At 44.2% G+C, this 19,202-nt stretch overlaps 1 protein-coding gene across 1 annotated transcript in view; it reads left to right on the forward strand.

Moving 5' to 3' along the window:
- Positions 1-19,202, forward strand: part of ANTXRL (ANTXR like) — a 53,535-nt gene that overhangs the window by 15,136 nt on the left and 19,197 nt on the right. The window contains exons 8-15 of the mRNA XM_028728884.2: positions 1,321-1,401; positions 1,497-1,557; positions 3,899-3,997; positions 5,633-5,702; positions 6,549-6,627; positions 9,904-9,999; positions 16,211-16,249; positions 18,578-18,676. Coding sequence (XP_028584717.2) covers positions 1,321-1,401; positions 1,497-1,557; positions 3,899-3,997; positions 5,633-5,702; positions 6,549-6,627; positions 9,904-9,999; positions 16,211-16,249; positions 18,578-18,676 — 624 coding nt within the window. The remainder of the gene's footprint in view (positions 1-1,320; positions 1,402-1,496; positions 1,558-3,898; positions 3,998-5,632; positions 5,703-6,548; positions 6,628-9,903; positions 10,000-16,210; positions 16,250-18,577; positions 18,677-19,202) is intronic.

The raw sequence follows: 19,202 nt of genomic DNA on the forward strand, positions 1-19,202 counted from the left end.
ACAACAACAACAATAATAATTTATTATTTATACCCTGCCCATCTGGCTGAGTTTCCCCAGCCACTCTGGGCGGCTCCCAATCAAGTGTTAAAAACAGTACAGCATTAAATATTAAAAACTTCCCTGAACAGGGCTGCCTTCAGATGTCTTTTAAAGAAAAGATAGCTGCTTATTTCCTTCACATCTAAAGGGAGGGTGTTCCATAGGGTGGGTGCCACTACTGAGAAGGCCCTCTGCCTGGTTCCCTGTAACCTCACTTCTCGCAGCGAGGGAACCACCAGAAGGCCCTCAGAGCTGGACCTCAGTGGGTGAACGATGGGGGTGGAGATGCTCCTTCAGATATACTGGACCAAGGCCGTTTAGGACTTTAAAGTTCAGCACCAACACTTTGAATTGTGCTTGGAAACGTACTGGGAGCCAATGCAAATCTCTCAGGACTGGTGTTACGTGGTCCCAGCAGCCGCTCCCAGCCACCAGTCTAGCTGCCGCATTCTAGATTAATTGCAGTTTCCAGGTCACCTTCAAAGGCAGCCCCACGTAGAGCGTATTGCATGTGCAGAGAGTAGCACTGGGCTCTTGGGGTCACCTGGATCACGCCGCCTCAAAATTTGTGTGCCCCCCTGGCACCCCCATTTTAAAGAAGGCTTTTATGATCTCTATTGCTGCGGTTGATTGATTGTGGTTCATCACGCTGCTTTCTTTTCTCTTGTTTTATTACTATGCTTTGTGCTTTACGTACATCTTATTTTAATGTATGCTGCTTTGAGGGTCTCCTCTGGCCAAGAAGCTGAGTATTAATGTAAGTAAGAACTAAATAATAAATACTACACCTGTGTCCTTTCCAAAATGTTGGTGTGTGGCAATAGTTAAGCTGTGTGGGTTGCAAGTTCAAATTTTGCATCAGCTCATTGATTGGCCTTTGGGTAGGTCATTATTTTCTTAATCTTGGTTGCCTCCCACCCATGAAATATTGGGAAATAGCACTGGCCTAATGGCAACGCTGTTAGGCAGATTACTGATATATGTGAAATGCTACAAACTTTCAAATACATCTCTATAAATGCGAAGCCTTTTATGACAAAGAAATTTGCATGTATTTTAATAAGTGGCCTTAAATTCTTCCAGTCAGCCTCTACTCTGGGCACGCAATTCTACCATGTCTCTGGGTGGATATCTCTGGATAATTTAAGTCTCTCCTGGGTTACACGTTCTTCAGAACTTCACAACGGGAAAGCGGCATAAGCAGAAAGCAGGCCCTGTTTATAATTTAATAGATATTATTTTCCCCACCCCACATTTATGAGTGTCTTGTCTTTGCAGCTATCGACTATTGCGGATAGCATTGATCACGTTTTCCCTGTGACTGGAGGTTTTTATGCTCTCAGAGGCACCATTGATTCAGTAAGTAGCTTATCCAATAAATGCGCCCTTTTCTCAATTTGTCAATCAGCGTCAGGCTACCCTTGGCTGCAAACACCGTTCTTTCAATCCTACAGATTCTGAAGAAATCGTGCATTGAGATCCTGGCCGCCGAACCATCAAGCATCTGCGCAGGAGGTGAGTGATGCTACCTCGTCCGTTATGGATTCTGGTGATCTTTCTAGATGGTGATGTGAAATGCTGGGCTCTGTTAAATAAAGCCCTGGCTTTGATTTTCCACACAATATCACAGAATCATAGAGTTGGAAGGGACCTCAAGCATCATCAATGCAAGAATATCCTTGCTTAACCAACTAGTTTTTTGCAACATGGTGCATCCACATTTTAGGAATATGCTTTCTTCTTCTCCTTCTCTGTTTGTTTGGCAAACCATAGCCTACAATGTGTTGTTGTTCCCTGCCGAACGAAGGACTTGATGGTCAAATTCCATAACATGCAAATGGCTCCTACACTCGTGAAGGAACAGCCATAGACTGCAGGACGCCATATGCATTCCAGATCACAATGTGCGAGATCAGAAGAGAGGTCAGGTGTGTCCTGGAATGGGTTCTTCAGAAGACAATGGTTCCAGTTGACTTGAGAAAGCGAGGCAAATCATTTCATTTCGTTTCACTTTTAACTTGTATTCCGCCTTTCTATATTGCTGTACGCAAGGCAGCTTACAGCAACAAAATATACAACAAAGAACACACGCCTTTATAATAATCTGACAGAAAGTCATCATAAAACATAACTCTGAAATGGAATGACTTGTATCAAATAAAGTAATATTAAGTAATCTATTAGAATATAATAGTACACCGTAAAAAACATCGGCAAATAGTAATTGAACAGAAATTCACTCCCCGTGGAACGGCCTCCCATCATATGTCAAGGAAATAATAATAATAATAATAATAATAATAATAATAATAATAATAATAATAATAATAATTTATTATTTGTACCCCGCCCATCTGGCTGGGTTTCCCCAGCCACTCTGGGCGGCTTCCATAGAAACCAAAGATACAGTAAAATATCACAGATTAAAAACTTCCCTGAACAGGGCTGCCTTAAGATGTCTTCTGACAGAAAGTCATCATAAAACATAACTCTGAAATGGAATGACTTGTATCATATAAAGTAATATAAAATAAACAACTATCTGACTTTTAGAAGACATCTGAAGGCAGCCCTGTTTAGGGAAGTTTTTAATGTTTGATGTTTTATTGTGCTTTTAATATTCTGTTGGAGCCGCCCAGTGTGGTTGGGAAAACCCAGCCAGATGGGTGGAGTATAAATAAATTATTATTATTATTTATTATTATTCTATTTATTATAAATAATGACTAAACTATGATCAGTAAAAATGACTGAGCGATGGAGAGAACTGAATGTTGACTGAGCTGCTGTAGATGGATTAGTCTGTCTGGGTTCTGACAGTTCTCTGAGGCTTAATGTTCTGTGACCCTCCCAATCTGTAAGCCCCCCGACTCGTAGTCCACTCTGCAAATTTGGATCTCCCTTGATTAGAAGTGACCGAGACGCGCAGCCTGCGAAGAGGCACATCAGTCTGGAGTCCGAATTTCCCAGAAGCTTCGTTGCTCTGATTATACTCACAAGTGCCCTGGCTTGATTGAAAGGTTGCGCTGGATGTTGGCACCCAACCGGCCGCGTCAACTCCCAGGTGTGGATGCAAGCCGTCAGCTCCTCATCAGAGTCACGGAAGCAAAACCGACAGCGCCGCCAGTGCGCACCAGTTTCAACCCACCCTCTCGCTGCCAGCGCTGCCTCTTTGGTTCTGCGCTGACCTTTTCCCCTTCGTTGTCTTGTCAAAATCGGCAATTTGGAATGTGACAGTAACGAAGGGAGAAAAGGACGCGTGCCGAGTCAGGGCCCCAATTTAAATAGAATTAGCCCTTTCAGCTGGCTTGGGTTCCCCAGAACTGATTCGCGCTGTATGGCATTAAGAATGGGGCAAAAGGGGGCACAGGTTGCAGACCCAACAGTTTCCACCGCTCGTCTAACCCACAATGAAAATGAATAGTTTCCCCCTTTTTTGTTTCTGTACCTGTTAATGGGAGTGGAAAATGCATAGTGGTCGTTTTCACAAACACCAATAACATTGGGGGTGGGGGATGCAGTCATTAAAACGTAATATTTTTGTAGTGTCAAGAAAAGCACTTTTACAGGAGGTGACAGTAATAGTCAGGGAAGAGGACTGTGCCTCAAAAGCATAATTCTCCAGCCTTCAAATAGGTCAGAACTGAACGCTTTCCCCAATAATATTTTAATGTTAATAGTGATTTCATAGCTCCTCGGCGTCGCACTTCTTGATTTCCTTTATCATCTGAGGTTCTCCGTCAAATAGTGTTCCCATTTCACAGTCGGTGCACTGAGGACCATTCCCCGTGAAGCCCTGCTGTATATTATTGGGCCACACCAGTTTTCCTCTCATTGTAACGTTTTCTCTTTGCAGAATCCTACCAAGTCGTGGTCAAAGGCAACGGCTTTTATTACGCAAGGAACATTGACCAAGTTCTCTGCAGTTTCAAGATCAATAACACCATTACTCTTAGTAAGTTGACAGGTTGCGGCATGGTGCTGTTAAGCCTTCCCACCCCAGAAAAGTGCTTTCACCAGTGTGGTGAGAAATGGTAACGGGGGAAGAATTTTCACCCTCATGGCTACTTCTGCATCATTCCCATCGTACCTGGGCTTGTCTTGCTGGTCGGAGAGCCAGTGTGGTGTAGTGGTTAAGAGTGGTGGACACGTAATCTGGTGAACCGGGTTCGATTCCCCGCTCCTCCACATGCAGCTGCTGGGTGACCTTGGGCTAGTCACACTTCTCTGAAGTCTCTCAGCCCCACTCACCTCACAGAGTGTTTGTTGTGGGGGAGGAAGGGAAAGGAGAATGTCAGCCACTTTGAGACTCCTTCAGGTAGCGATAAAGCGGGATATCAAATCCAAACTCTTCTACGTTCGGCCATTTGTCATCATTGGAATGGAAGTTACGAATTTGATAATCCAGAACAGAAAAGCACAGGCAGGGTTGCAAAGTTTCAGGAAGATGAGGAAACCTGCACTGGTTAAATTTCTGCATGTCCTGCAGCTGATAATGTCAGTCTGTATTCTCTGTCAAGGAGTGCAGCCAGATAGCCACACAAAAAGGGCCTTTGCATTATTTTCCTAGATAAGGATTTCATGAACTTCATCCGAAAGAAGCAAGTTTGAACCTCCCTAACGTATACTTAGGGACGCGGGTGGCGCTGTGGGTTAAACCACAGAGTCTAGGACTTGCTGATCAGAAGGTCGGCGGTTCGAATCCCCGCGACGGGGTGAACTCCCGTTGCTCAGTCCCTGCTCCTGCCAACCTAGCAGTTTGGAAGCACATCAGAGTGCAAGTATATAAATAGGTACCGCTCCGGCGGGAAGGTAAACGGCATTTCCGTGCGCTGCTCTGGTTCGCCAGAAGCGGCTTAGTCATGCTGGCCACATGACCTGGAAGCTGTATGCTGGCTCCCTCGGCCAATAAAGCGAGATGAGCGCCGCAACCCCAGAGTCGGTCACGACTGGACCTAATGGTCAGGGGTCCCTTTACCTTTACCTTTAACGTATACTTAGCACAAAAGGGCAACAACTCAACCAGCATCGGTTAGGGAATCAAATTACTCCAAAACAGAACAGACAAATAATTATCTATCTATCATCTATCTATCTATCTATCTATCTATCTATCTATCTATCTATCATCTATCATCTATCATCTATCATCTATCTATCTATCTATCATCTATCTATCTATCTATCTATCTATCTATCTATCTATCATCTATCTATCTATCTATCTATCTATCTATCTATCATCTATCTATCTATCATCTATCTATCTATCTATCTATCTATCTATCTATCTATCATCTATCTATTTATCCATCCATCCATCTATCTTTCTATTTATCATCTATCTATCTTTCTATCTATCTATTTCAATTTGTTCTACTCTGAATGAAATGAAAGGGAAGACACACATATAACCTGTAACTCACTGGCTGAAATGTTAAAAAATGCAGAAAGGAAACCTAAAACTATTTGCTGCTGTAACGAATTTTTTTTAAAAAATGAAACAGGCACTCTTCATAAACTTGCCATCTAAAGTTTTTGTGGCTGTTTTGTACTAGCATAGAAGTGATTTTGTGTTTCTTCCCTTCAGATGAAAAGCCAACAATTATTCAAGACACATACTTACTTTGCCCTGCTCCAGTGATAGCAGATGTCGGACAGTAAGTACATTGTGCTTTTACCTGTTCCTCACACCACCTCTTGGACGCGGGTGGCGCTGTGGGTAAAACCTCAGTGCCTAGGGCTTGCCGATCATATGGTCGGCGGTTCGAATCCCCGTGGCGGGGTGAGCTCCCGTCTTTCGGTCCCAGCTCCTGCCCACCTAGCAGTTCGAAAGCACCCCTAAGTGCAAGTAGATAAATAGGTACCGCTTTATAGCGGGAAGGTAAACGGCGTTTCCGTGTGCTGCGCTGGTGTTGGGTATCTGAAGAAGTGTGCATGCACACGAAAGCTCATACCAAGAACTAACTTAGTTGGTCTTTAAGGTGCTACTGGAAGGAATTTTTTTGTTTTGACTATGGCAAACCAACACGGCTACCTATCTGTAACCAGAGCAGCTTCGTCACGCTGGCCACGTGACCCAGAAGTGTCTTCGGACAGCGCTGGCTCCCGGCCTCTTAAGTGAGATGAGCGCACAACCCTAGAGTCGGACACGACTGGCCCGTACGGGCAGGGGTACCTTTACCTTTACCACACCACCTCTTACTTGTCGTGTTTTCTCTCCCCCCCCCCAAAAAAAAAACCACTGAAATGCTAAAATGTGAAAACCGCCAACTGAAATATATCACTACTAAGGGGTTAGAAACTTGTGGTGGTGGGGAGAATAATTTATTTCATTGTTTGTTATGAGAAACAGAGATAGTAAAAATAATAATTTATTATTTATACCCCGCCCATCTGGCTGGGTTTCCCCAGTCACTCTGGGCTGCTTCCAACAAAAGATTAAAAATACATTAAAACAGAAAGAAAGACCACTGTTTTAATTGACGTCTCTGTTGGCTCTCCAGGGTGGTTTACCTGCAAGTTAGCATGAACAGCGGACTGACGTTCATCTCCAGCTCCGTCAGCATCACCAGCACCCGCTGTGTAAGTATGAACCACGAAACTGGCGGAAGGAAGAAGAGTTTGGATTTTATATCCCACTTTATCACTACCCTAAGGAGTCTCAAAGCAGCTAACATTCTCCTTTCCCTTCCTCCCCCACAACAAACACTCTGTGAGGTGAGTGGGGCTGAGAGACTGCAGAGAAGTGTGACTAGCCCAAGGTCACCCAGCAGCTGCATGTGGAGGAGCGGGGAAGCGAACCCGGTTCACCAGATTACGAGTCCACCGCTCTTAACCACTACACCACACTGGCTCTCAAACGCAGAAAGGACCTAAAACGCAGAAACAAGGACTAAGGGGTTGGGAGGAAAGGTGTTGCTTTTTGACCACCGATCCAGCTCTCAATAATAATAATAATAATAATAATAATAATAATAATAATAATAATATAATATTACTTATACCCCACCCATCTGGCTGGGCCTCACCAGCCACACTGGGTGGCTCCCAACAGAACATTAAAAACACAATAAGATATCAAACATTAAAAACTTCCCTAAACAGGACTGCCTTCAGGTGTCTTCTAAAAGTCAGATATTCCTTGACATCTGATGGGAGGGCATTCCACAGGGCGGGCGCCACCACCGTGAAGGCCCTCTGCCTGGTTCCCTGGAGCTTCACTTCTCGCAGGGAGGGAACCACCAGAAGGCCCTCGGAGCTGGACCACAGTGTCCAGGCTGAACAATGGGGGTGGAGACGCTCCTTCAGGTATACTCAAGGGAACATGAACTGGGTTTGACAGGGGCAGCCAACATTGTTTATTCCTGACCCACTCACATCTAAAGCAGATTCTGCCAGGAACGGTTGTGGCTGGCTGCTTGCCAGCATTATATTTGAAAACACACACAAAATTAAAATGAGGTTTTTAGCACTGTTTTTGTTCTGCTGCAGTCTGGAGTTTCAGTCTCTGGGTGTCGAACCTAGATAGAGGGGGACACTGCTCTCTGAAAACTGCTTTGCACTAGAGAAGCTGTGTCTGGCGTTCGAAGAGATGAGTTTGTGTGGCTTCATAAGGAGAGAGCAAGGAAATTGATCTAATGTGCTGCCTTAGGGCCTGACTGAAGCCAAACGACACTCGCAGATGTCACAAGTAGCACATTTATTCGCATCCCATTTTTTCTTTTCAAAGACACATGAAGCAGCTTACAAAAAACGATGCAGCAGAGATTAAATTGAAAATTTAATTTGCTGACTAATATAGCAGCAGTAAGCATGGTAAAAGTCCATGATACAAACTTTGATTTAAAACAACAACAACAGTGGGTCATTAAACGCTTGTTAGATTAAAAAAAATAATGAAATGAAAAGAATAAAGATTTGCAAATTCAATGCTTAATTGCAAAGGACTTGCGATTAACGGTAGATTAATGGGGAAGAGCTGTAGCCTTGCAGAAGCTCCCTGCTTCACTCTCAGGAGACGGGAACTGTTATTGGTTATACTGGATGAGGGTGGCACTGTGGTCTAAACCACTGAGCCTCTTGGGCTTGCCGATCGGAAGGTCGGCGGTTCGAATACCCACAACGGAGTGAGCTCCCATTGCTCTGTCCCAGCTCCTGCCAACCTAGCAGTTCGAAAGCATGCCAGTGCAAGTAGATAAATAGGTACTGCTATGGCAGGAAGGTAAACGGTGTTTCCGTGCACTCTTGCTTCTATCACGGTGTCCCTTTGCTCCAGAAGCGGTTTAGTCATGCTGGCCACATGACCTGGAAAGCTGTGGACAAACGCCGGCTCCCTCAGCCTAAAAGCGAGATGAGCGCCGCAACCCCATAGTCGCCTTTGATCGGACTTAACCGTCCAGGGGTCCTTTACCTTTACCTATACAGTGGTACCTCGGGTTACATACGCTTCAGGTTACAGACTCCGCTAACCCAGAAATAGTACCCCGGGTTAAGAACTTTGCTTCAGGATGAGAACAGAAATGGTGCTCCGGCAGCACGGCGGCAGCAGGAGGCCCCATTAGCTAAAGTGGTGCTTCAGGTTAAGAACAGTTTCAGGTTAAGAACGGACCTCCAGAACAAATTAAGTTCTTAACCCGAGGTACCACTGAACTGGTTGCAGCGAAGGAAGCAAGGTGGGGTTTGCCACGTTTCCCACCCAGCGCCGTTTCTTTGAACTAGTTGAAATTTAGACGGCTGAGCTTCCTTAGTAAAGCCCTCAGCAAAAGTTCCTTGGCTGCATTTTCCGGGTGTCAAAGCCAGAAGCAATGGGCACCCTGGTCTCAGCGGGGCATGTGTCCCAGATGTTTTAACGAGTGCCCTAAGTACTGGGGGCACCTCGTGGCACTGATAAACGGTGGTGTGGGTGCCAGTAGTTCAACAAGCAGGGCAGCCGTGGGAAGAAGGAAGTTTTTGTTCACAGTCCTCCTCCTCATCCTTCTCTGAAGCACTGCATGCTGGGTGATAGAGCCCAGTGGAAACCCAAAGGTGTTTGCAGTTGTCGCTGTTTTAAAGAGAGGGAAGAAAATACCTACGCTTTATTTGTTTGTTTGTTTGTTTGTTTGTTTGTTTATATTAGTTTTCAATTACAACAATCCAATAATAGCCTCATTATAACAATGCCAAATTATAATGTAATTCCTAATACAAATCATTCAAATACCAAATTACTGTATTTTTCACTCTATAAGATGCACCAGACCACAAGACGCACCTAGTTTTTGGAGGAGGAAAACAAGAAAAAAAACATTCTGAATCTCAGAAGCCAGAACAGCAAGAGGGATCGCTGCGCAGCGAAAGCAGCGATCCCTCTTGCTGTTCTGGCTTCTGGGATAGCTGCGCAGCCTGCATTCGCTCCATAAGACGCACACACATTTCCCCTTACTTTTTAGGAGGGAAAAAGTGAGTCTCATAGAGCAAAAAATATGGTATATAATTTAGGTGGCCCCCCACATGCTAGAATTAATGGTCTGATGATTTACTTTGTTCCTGCATTCCAAAACCTTACCGATTTCAATTACATGCCCGTCGTAATAGTGATCCCTTATGCAACAGCTGCAGTATTAATTACTTCTGTTCGTGTTGACACATTAAGTAATTTATAAGTGTGCATGTGAAGATCTCGTATTGAGTCATTGCTTTCCCTGTGTGTGACATTTATTCTGTTCATGATGTATCTTCCTGTCCATGCCATCATCACCTTGTACACAATACGTCTGAAACCCGCGATTAAATCCGAACCGTGTCGATTACAATGCAAAATAAACAATGCCCGGTTCTGTTGCAAAATCCGTAACCTAGGAATACCTTGCTTGCTTGCAGCATCAGGGGACGATTGTTTTCATTGTGCTCCTGATCCTGTTCCTGCTCCTGGCCTTGGCTCTCTTTTGGTGGTTCTGGCCACTCTGCTGCACCGTGGTAAGTGTGTGGGCCATATTCAAGGCTGTTTTTTTAAAAAAATTCTTTTTATATGTTGTTGTTGTTGTTGTTGTTTAGTCATTTGGTTGTGTCCAACTCTTCGTGACCCCATGGACCAGAGCGCGCCAGGCACTCCTGTCTTCCACTGCCTCCCGCAGTTTGGTCAAACTCACGTTCATAGCTTCGAGAACACTATCCAACCATCTTGTCTTCTGTTGTCCCCTTCTCCTTGTGCCCTCCATCTTTCCCAACATCAGGGTCTTTTCCAGGGAGTCTTCTCTTCTCATGAGGTGGCCAAAGTGCTGGAGCCTCAGCTTCACGATCTGTCCTTCCAGTGACCACTCAGGGCTGATTTCCTTCAGAATGAAGAGGTTTGATCTTCTTGCAGTCCATGGGACTCTCAAGAGTCTCCTCCAGCACCAGAATTCAAAAGCATCAATTCTTCGGTGATCAGCCTTCTTTATGGTCCAGCTCTCACTTCCATACATCACTACTGGGAAAACCATAGCTTTAAGTATATGGACCTTTGCTGGCAAGGTGATGTCTCTGCTTTTTAAGATGCTGTCTAGGTTTGTCATTGCTTTTCTCCCAAGAAGCAGGCGTCTTTTAATTTCGTGGCTGCTGTCACCATCTGCAGTGATCATGAAGCCCAAGAAAGTAAAATCTCTCACTGCCTCCATTTCTTCCCCTTCTATTTGCCAGGAGGTGATGGGCCCAGTGGCCATGATCTCTTTCACCCTCAATAAAAGCTTTTTATATATAAATTTTAATTAGTTTTTTTAACATACCATTTTCAATAGTAATTAAACATATTTTTACATCTTATTCAATTTTTTTTTACTTCCATCAGTCCTGTCTGAAAACTTTCCAATCCAATCTCTTAGTATACATTTATTTTCCCTGTTACATTCAAACTCATAACCAATGTCTCTGTTCTTTATCTACTTTGTAGCACTTCGTATATTTCTCCATTCAAAACTTCTTGTAGTCCTTCTAGCGTAATTTGTTGGTTACAATTGCTCTTCAAATAGTTCATATACTTCTTCCAATCTTCTGTAAATCTCTGGTCCCGCAGGTTTCGAATCCTTCCTGTCATTTTGTCCAGTTCTGCATAGTCCATTAATTTCGTCTGCCATTCTTCTTTCGTCAGAATTTCTTCTTGCTTCCATTTCTGGACTAACAATACTCTTGCTGCTCTTGCTGCATATAATTTTTTTTTACATCTTACCTATTAATATCCTGACCTATAATACCAAGTAAAAATGCTTCTGGTTTTTTAAAAATTGTATATTTCAACATCTTTTTCATCTCATTATATATCATTTCCCAGAAGTTTTCTTACATTCCCAGTATTCAAGGCTGTTATTTGGCCAGGGGCAGGATTTAAGGTCCAGGAGAAATGTAAAAGGAAGAGAAAAACTCTCCCTTGTTTGACCTGAGAAATGAAGAGTTTCCACCTCCCTTCCCTGCACGCCCAAAATTGTATTGATTTCCAAATATAACAAGGCTTAAGAAAACAGCCGTCTCTCTTACTAGGTTCCTGAACTTTTAGCAGCAGGCCGACACGTGCAGATTTAGGAAACGAAGGTTTTTCTTTTCACTTTAGTTTCCTGCCAGGAAACTCTTCCTCATTTCTGTGTGATAGATTGCTGTTATCCTGGGATATTTATTATTATTTTTTACCAAAGGGTCACATGGAAATGTTTTAAATATATTAATAGCATCCTAACGCAGTGAGAGGTCTAGGTGCTGGTAAAGGGACAAAGACAGGCCATCCTTGTTTCTTTTGCTCACTTTCCATCCTTTTTTCTTAAAATGAAGACGTAGTAGATGGGCCCAGGATAAACTAGGTGACAGTAGTGAGATTCAGTCTCAGATCGGTAACGAACTAATGGGACGACTTTGCCCTCTCTAGTTGCTGATCTTTCCCATTTTGTAAAAAGGCGACAACAGTAAGCGTTCCTTGCAGGGATTTTGTGAAGATTTATTAAGGCAAAAATAGAGTTGCCTGTCCTTAAGCTTGGCTATAAGGAGGCCAAACAATAGGGTACTGAGTGGGCCGCGGGTGGCACTGTGGGTTAAACCACAGAGCCTAGGACTTGCCGATCTGAAGGTCGGTGGTTCGAATCCCCGCGACGGGGTGAGCTCCCGTTGCTCTGTCCCTGCTCCTGCCAACCTAGCAGTTTGAAAGCACATCAAAGTGCAAGTAGATAAATAGGTACCGCTCCGACGGGAAGGTAAACGGCGTTTCCGTGCGCTGCTCTGGTTTCGCCAGAAGCAGCTTAGTCATGCTGGCCACATGACCTGGAAGCTGTACGCCGGCTCCCTCGGCCAGTAAAGCGAGATGAGCGCCGCAACCCCAGAGTCAGCCACGACTGGACCTAATGGTCAGGGGTCCCTTTACCTTTAACCTTGGCTATAAGGAGGCAAAACAATAGGGTACTGAGTGGGAATGGTCAGAGAAGCGTCATGAACAGGAGCAGGAAACCTGATTTTAAGAAATTGTATTAAATTAAATTAATTTGGCTTGATTTCTAATAATTGGGAAAATTAATAAAAATAATTTTTAAAAAGAAGCAGCAGCCGAATGATGATGATGATGATGATAAAATAATAATAATAATAATAATAATAATAATAATAATAATAATAATAGTAATAGTAATAATTTATTTGTACTCCACCCATCTGGCTGGGTTTCCCCATCTCCCAATAGAATATTAAAAACACGATAAGACATCAAACATTAAAAACTTCCCTAAACAGAGCTGCCATCAGATGTTTTCTAAAAGTCAGATAGTTGTTTATTTCCACAGGGCAGGGGCCACTACCAAGAAGGCCCTCTGCCTGGTTTCCTGCCAAGATGTTTCTAGAGCTTTGGGGCTTATGTTTAACAAAAGGATGTCTTGAAGAAAGCTTGACTGTGAGCTCCTTTCTCGCAGGAACGGGTGCTGTGTGCTTTCATTGCACAGAGAGCCCTTAGCAGCTTCTGCAGCCAGCAGCAAAGCGATTAGAGTCTCAGGCTACATGCCAGGATCCCACCCCAGAACTTGCACTTGCTTGTAAGTTTAGAAAATGAGTCACTTCCTCGCTGCTCAGCTCTGCTTTTGCGAGATACCCCTGGCAGGGTTTTCATCTGGAAGACGCTTGCTTTTTTTTCTGGGCACTGGAAAAAGATTCGTGGCGGCTGAGCTTGCAGAATGATACAAAGCCCAGAAACCACGTTTCAGGCAGAGACAGAATTCACTAGATATTAGTGGTCCACAGGCAACAAAGCAAGGTTTGGTTTCTAAGGAGCAAACATATTTTAAAAAAATAAATCAATAAGTTATTTCTTCAGAAAAGGAATGCCAAACAATCCTATTTCAGCTGCAACTGAGGGCTGTTTCATATATTGTCAGCTAGAAACCTGGGCCAGCAGCCAAGCTGACTGCCCTTGTATGATCTTTTTATTTCCTGCGTTTATACTTTCTGTGTACATTTTTAAAAAATCTTCAAGTATCCACTGCTTGTTAAACTAAATTTAGCAAGCCAGTAGAATTATATGAGTGGATTGCATTAATTTCCTCAGACCAATTATATCCGCGCCATCTTATACCATTAAAAAAAAACTGTAAAAGAACAGTTTAACGAGATTGCCAAGAAGCAGAATACTTCTTAACAGGGAGAAGAATGTGAGCACACTAAAATGCGGAAAGCATAACTGACTCGTTCACGGCTGGTTCACGGTGGTAGTAGCCTGTCCTTCCTCGGTTTCTGCAAACTTCACATCAGGGTACATTTTCATTTTTTGTCAAATTATTCCTGATTTGCCAGGGGTGTTTTAAAGAGTCACACCCACCACAGCTGCACAGCCGGTGGCAACAAGTTAAAGACAGATGTGTGGGCTGGATGGCTGCCACAATTCTCCATGATTAAATGCCTAAGGTTGCAATCCTGGCCCCCATCTCCAAATGCTGATTCTTGCCTCTGATTGTGGGGAAGCTCCATTGTCGCAGAAGCCCTGAGCTTTTACCCCTATGGTCAGGAAGCTACTTTCCTGGGGTTAGACTAGATGGCCCTTGTGGTCCCTTCCAACTCTACGATTCCGTGATCTGTGAGTTTCAGGGTCCAATGCTGGATCCCAAAGCCCCACAGATCTCCCGAGGGGCCCGATCTTTGGAGCTGGTACAGCGAAAAAGAAAAAAGCTCCTACCTTTTACTTTGCCCTGCAGGAGTTGGCAGGATTGCAAGCGCAGCAGTGAATACACTGTGGCTTTTCCATTGCCCCTCGCTAGGAATATTGGTGTTTTCCCAGTAGTGATGTATGGAAGTGAGAGCTGGACCATAAAGAAGGCTGATCGCCGAAGAATTGATGCTGTTGAATTATGGTGCTGGAGGAGACTCCTGAGAGTCCCATGGACTGCAAGAAGATCAAACCTCTCCATGCTGAAGGAAATCAGCCCTGAGTGCTCACTGGAAGGACAGATCCTGAAGCTGAGGCTCCAATACTTTGGCCACCTCATGAGAAGAGAAGACTCCCTGGAAAAGACCCTGATGTTGGGAAAGATGGAGGGCACAAGGAGAAGGGGGCGACAGAGGACAAGATGGTTGGACAGTGTTCTCGAAGCTACAAACATGAGTTTGACCAAACTGTGGGAGGCAGTGGAAGACAGAAGTGCCTGGCGTGCTCTGGTCTATGGGGTCACAAAGAGTCGGACACGACTAAACGACTCAACAACAAAAAGGAATATTCGTGGAGCAATCCCAACCTTAGGTTCATTTCCCATGCTTTAGCAATGGCACTGTTGAGCCTGGAGCAGGAGTGGCTGACCTCTGGGGCTGCAGATATTTTGGGACTCCCAACATCCATCAGCTCCAGCCAACATATCCCCCCCCCCCATTATATTTTATTAAGTTTCAATATTTTAACATGTATAGTCACAACACGAATTTGTCTTTCATTTTTGTCGGCTTCCTGCCCCTTTTCCCATGGAGTTGTTATTGGTAAAACCTATTTGGTGTTTCGCAACTTTCTGACTAGTTGCAGGACCTTAGCCAGACCTAGCAGAGTAAACACAGAATCCACGAAAGCAATTGGCGACTTGGCTGCAGACAGGATAGACGAAGCAGGAACCAGGAACTTGTAGTTAGGTGTTTATTATATACAGTGGAGTATTTACAGGAACAGAACACAGATCTTATGCTAGCTCTCTCTGATACAACTCTCAACTCCAACACCTACAACTCCTACTAGTTCTCATTCCAGTTAATAGGCCATTAATTATCACTCCCTTGAGAGAGCTTGACCAATCAGGGAGCAGTCTTCATGTCTCTGTTATCACCAGGCAGACTTACTCCTTCAGATTGCCTTCTGGCTGGCTGCCAAACCTTAATTGACTCTGTGTGAGTACCTGCACGTACACAGTTTCCCAACAGTTGTTTTATCCTCCCCTTCTGTCACACCTCATCTTTTATCTATCGCATCATAACCACAGTATTATAATCTAATTACTTTTGTTGCTTGTAGCTCAAATCCTGCTTGCAGGTTCATTATACTATAATATTTCTTTAACTAGTCCGAAAAAGGCAACCATTCTCCCACAAAACACTCGTCATAAGATTCCCTCAGTTTTCCTGATCATTTTGTTGGTTCTGCTTAGTCCATTATCCATTTTTCTTTGGTTGGAACTTCTTCTTCCATTTCTGTGCATATACCATATTGGCCTGAATATAAGCCGCACCTTTAAAATTCGGGGGGGGGGGGGAGGAAAAAAGACAATACCCGAATATAAGTGACTCCCTTAAAATTCTGCAGGCACTCACACCCGTAAATGGCAAATGTAGAAGAAAATCCCACACAGCAATATCGTAAAAGCCATTTTTTGTAAGGTCGCGACTTTAAGCCGCACTTTAACTTTTCACGGTCGGAATTTGGAAAAAAAAGTGTGCCTTATATTTGGGGCAATACAGTAAAATCCTAGTTGCTTTAATATTTTGGGGGGCGGGATTTCTGCCAGCATATTCAACAGTCTGTGATTGTGGTCCGATGGCATCTGAGGGGCACCACTGGTCTAAAGACTCTAAAGGGCTCGGGTAAAGCCAACCTTTGCGAACCATTTGAAGAGATGAAGTCGATGAGCCGGACTGTTTCATTGAGTGAAAAGGTTGTATGTAGATGGGGGAACAAAGCTTGCAGGCACTGACAGGCCTGTGTGTGTCTGTGTTTCAGGTCATCAAAGAACCGCCACCGCCACCCCCAATGGAACCTGTAAGTATGTTGTCACTCAAACTGTTACCCTGGAAACAGCATCGTTCCCGTAGGGCAGGGGTGCAACCTTTATCAGCTGTGGGCCGGTCCATTGTCCCTCAGACCATGTGGTGGGCTGGACTATATTGGGGGGGGGGGGAATGAATGAATTCCTATGCCCCACAAATAACCCAGAGATGCATTTTAAATAAAAGGACACATTCTGCTCATGTAAAAACACCAGGCAGACCCCACAAATACAGTGGTACCTCGGGTTACATATGCTTCAGGTTACATACGCTTCAGGTTACAGACTCCGCTAACCCAGAAATATTGCTTCAGGTTAAGAACTTTGCTTCAGGATGAGAACAGAAATTGTGCTCCGGTGGTGCAGCAGCAGCGGGAGGCCCCATTAGCTAAAGTGGTGCTTCAGGTTAAGAACAGTTTCAGGTTAAGTACGGACCTCTGGAAAGAATTAAGTACCGTATTTTTCGCTTTATAAGACGCACCAGACCACAAGACGCACCTAATTTTTGGAGGAGGAAAGCAAGAAAAAAAATATTCTGAATCTCAGAAGCCAGAACAGCAAGAGGGATCGCTGCGCAGCGAAAGCAGCAATCCCTCTTGCTGTTCTGGCTTCTGGGATAGCTGCGCAGCCTGCATTCGCTCCATAAGAGGGAAAAAGTGAGTCTTATAGAGCAAAAAATACGGTACTTAACCCGAGGTACCACTGTAACACAGAGATGCATTTTAAATAAAAGGACACATTCTACTCATGTAAAAACATGCTGATTCCCGGACCGTCCGTGGGCCGGACTGAGAAGGCGATTGGGCCACAACCGGCCCCCCAGGCCTTAGGTTGCCTACCCCTGCCATAGTGGCTTCTGGGAATGGCAGCGAATTGGGCAGGCTAGGTAGGGAGAAGAGTCTCCCATTAATTTAGCCAGTAAGTGAGCGATTGCAAACTGAAACTTCCAGTTCTCCGGGAAGGAAAACAACACGGTTTCCATTTCCTTTCTATGGGAAAAAGAAACGGCTGTCTAGCTCAGGCTTCCCCAACCTCGGCTCTCCAGATGTTTTTGGCCTACAACTCCCATGATCCCTTGCTATCAGGACCAGTGGTCAGGGATGATGGGAATTGTAGTCTCAAAACATCTGGAGGGCTGAAGTTGAGGAAGCCTGGTCCACCTCTACGATTGGAGCTTCCCTCTTTTTTTCCCATCCCTCAGAAGGAAACAGGAATGGCGTTGTTTTCTTTTCCTTGAGATAGTTGAGGTCGCACTGGGCTGCACTCGGCTGCCAGCTTCCTTTTGCTTAACGCAGGTTTTTGTTTTTAAGGAAAAGGAAAAGAGGCACCTTCTCCAACCAGTATCTACATTAGAGATACTCGACACTTTTCCGGCTGAATCTGTTTGGCTGGCGCAGGCTAATGCCAGTTATCCACGCCAGAGCTAGCACACTTAAAACGGAAGGGGAGTCCCAGCAGCGCTAAAAATGTGTAAATGGGAGCGTGGGTGTACGGGTGCAGGCGCTGTTCAGTGTAAATAAGTGTAACATGATGCACATTGGTGCAAAAACACCCGGTACAGTGGTACCTCAGGTTAAGTACTTAATTCGTTCCGGAGGTCCGTACTTAACCTGAAACTGTTCTAAACCTGAAGCACCACTTTAGCTAATGGGGCCTCCTGCTGTCGCTGCACCACCGGAGCACGATTTCTGTTCTCATCCTGAAGCAAAGTTCTTAACCTGAGGTAATATTTCTGGGTTAGCGGAGTCTGTAACCTGAAGGGTATGTAACCTGAAGCGTATGTAACCCGAGGTACCACTGTACAGACTAGTGGAGTTTGAACTGACAGTGACAGATCAGGAAAGTCTGAGGGGTAATTTGCTTCCAGATGCAGTAGTATTTTCCACAAGAAACCATCATCAAAATAATAGTTGTATAACTGGAGCAATGAATAAACAGGAGTTTGCGAGAAATGTGGATAGTTTCAAAAGTATATAATAAATAGGGTCATATTTTATTAATGCATTGCCCTTTAGAATATCTAGCATTATAACGTACAATACAGCTTTAGAATCTAAATGGATTTTTGAAGCTCTCTCTGTATTTGATTACAGATAAATAGCCTTAGCTAAAAAGGCAAAGAGCCCCTCTCTCCTTCTTTTTTTATGTCCTGGAAGGAGCTGCAGCTGGGAAAACAACGAGGTTTCTGTTTGCCGCCAGGCTATGAATGCAGACATGCAAAGCCAAGAATAGAGATTTCAGATGCCTCCTAGTTGACTGAGCTGCCTCCTGAGAATATACACACACACAGATCGCTCTCCCTTTCTGTATCTTTCCCACAGGAGTCAGATGATGAAGATGGGTTTCCAAAGAAAAAGTGGCCTACAGTGGATGCATCATATTACGGAGGGAGAGGTGTTGGTGGAATCAAAAGAATGGAGGTATTGCATTTGTTCTGAAGCCTGGGTGGGGCTCCTAATTGCGTCTGCAAAACTCCTCACATGCACAAGCAAACTGTTTGCATGTGACCGTGCACATTCAGATGATCGGTGTTGAGGATGAGTTTAGGACAGGCAGGATCCAAGCTTAAAGTTTGAGAAACCCTGACTTGGACTATAATTGTACTTGTGTCTAGGAAATCAGAAATCCGCCGTAATTTGGGGGCTTCAATAAACCATCTGTTAGTGCCAGGCAAGCTGATACATGGGTGTCAACATGGGCAATTCAACAACAACAACAACAACAACAACAACAACAACAACAACAACAACAACAACTTTTATTTGTATCCTACCCACCCTGGCTGAAACCGAGCTCAGGACAGCTAACATCAAATATATAACATTGGTATAAAATCAAACAATAATTAAATTGCCTCCTAAAAACATGTCGGGATCAAGTTAAAATCTAATTAGATGGCTTTCTGCAGGATTAGGGTTGGGAACAGTAAATGCTCATCAGGCCCAA

This window comes from Podarcis muralis, chromosome 6 (genome assembly GCF_964188315.1).
Source record: "Podarcis muralis chromosome 6, rPodMur119.hap1.1, whole genome shotgun sequence".
Classification (NCBI taxonomy): Eukaryota; Metazoa; Chordata; class Lepidosauria; order Squamata; family Lacertidae; genus Podarcis; species Podarcis muralis.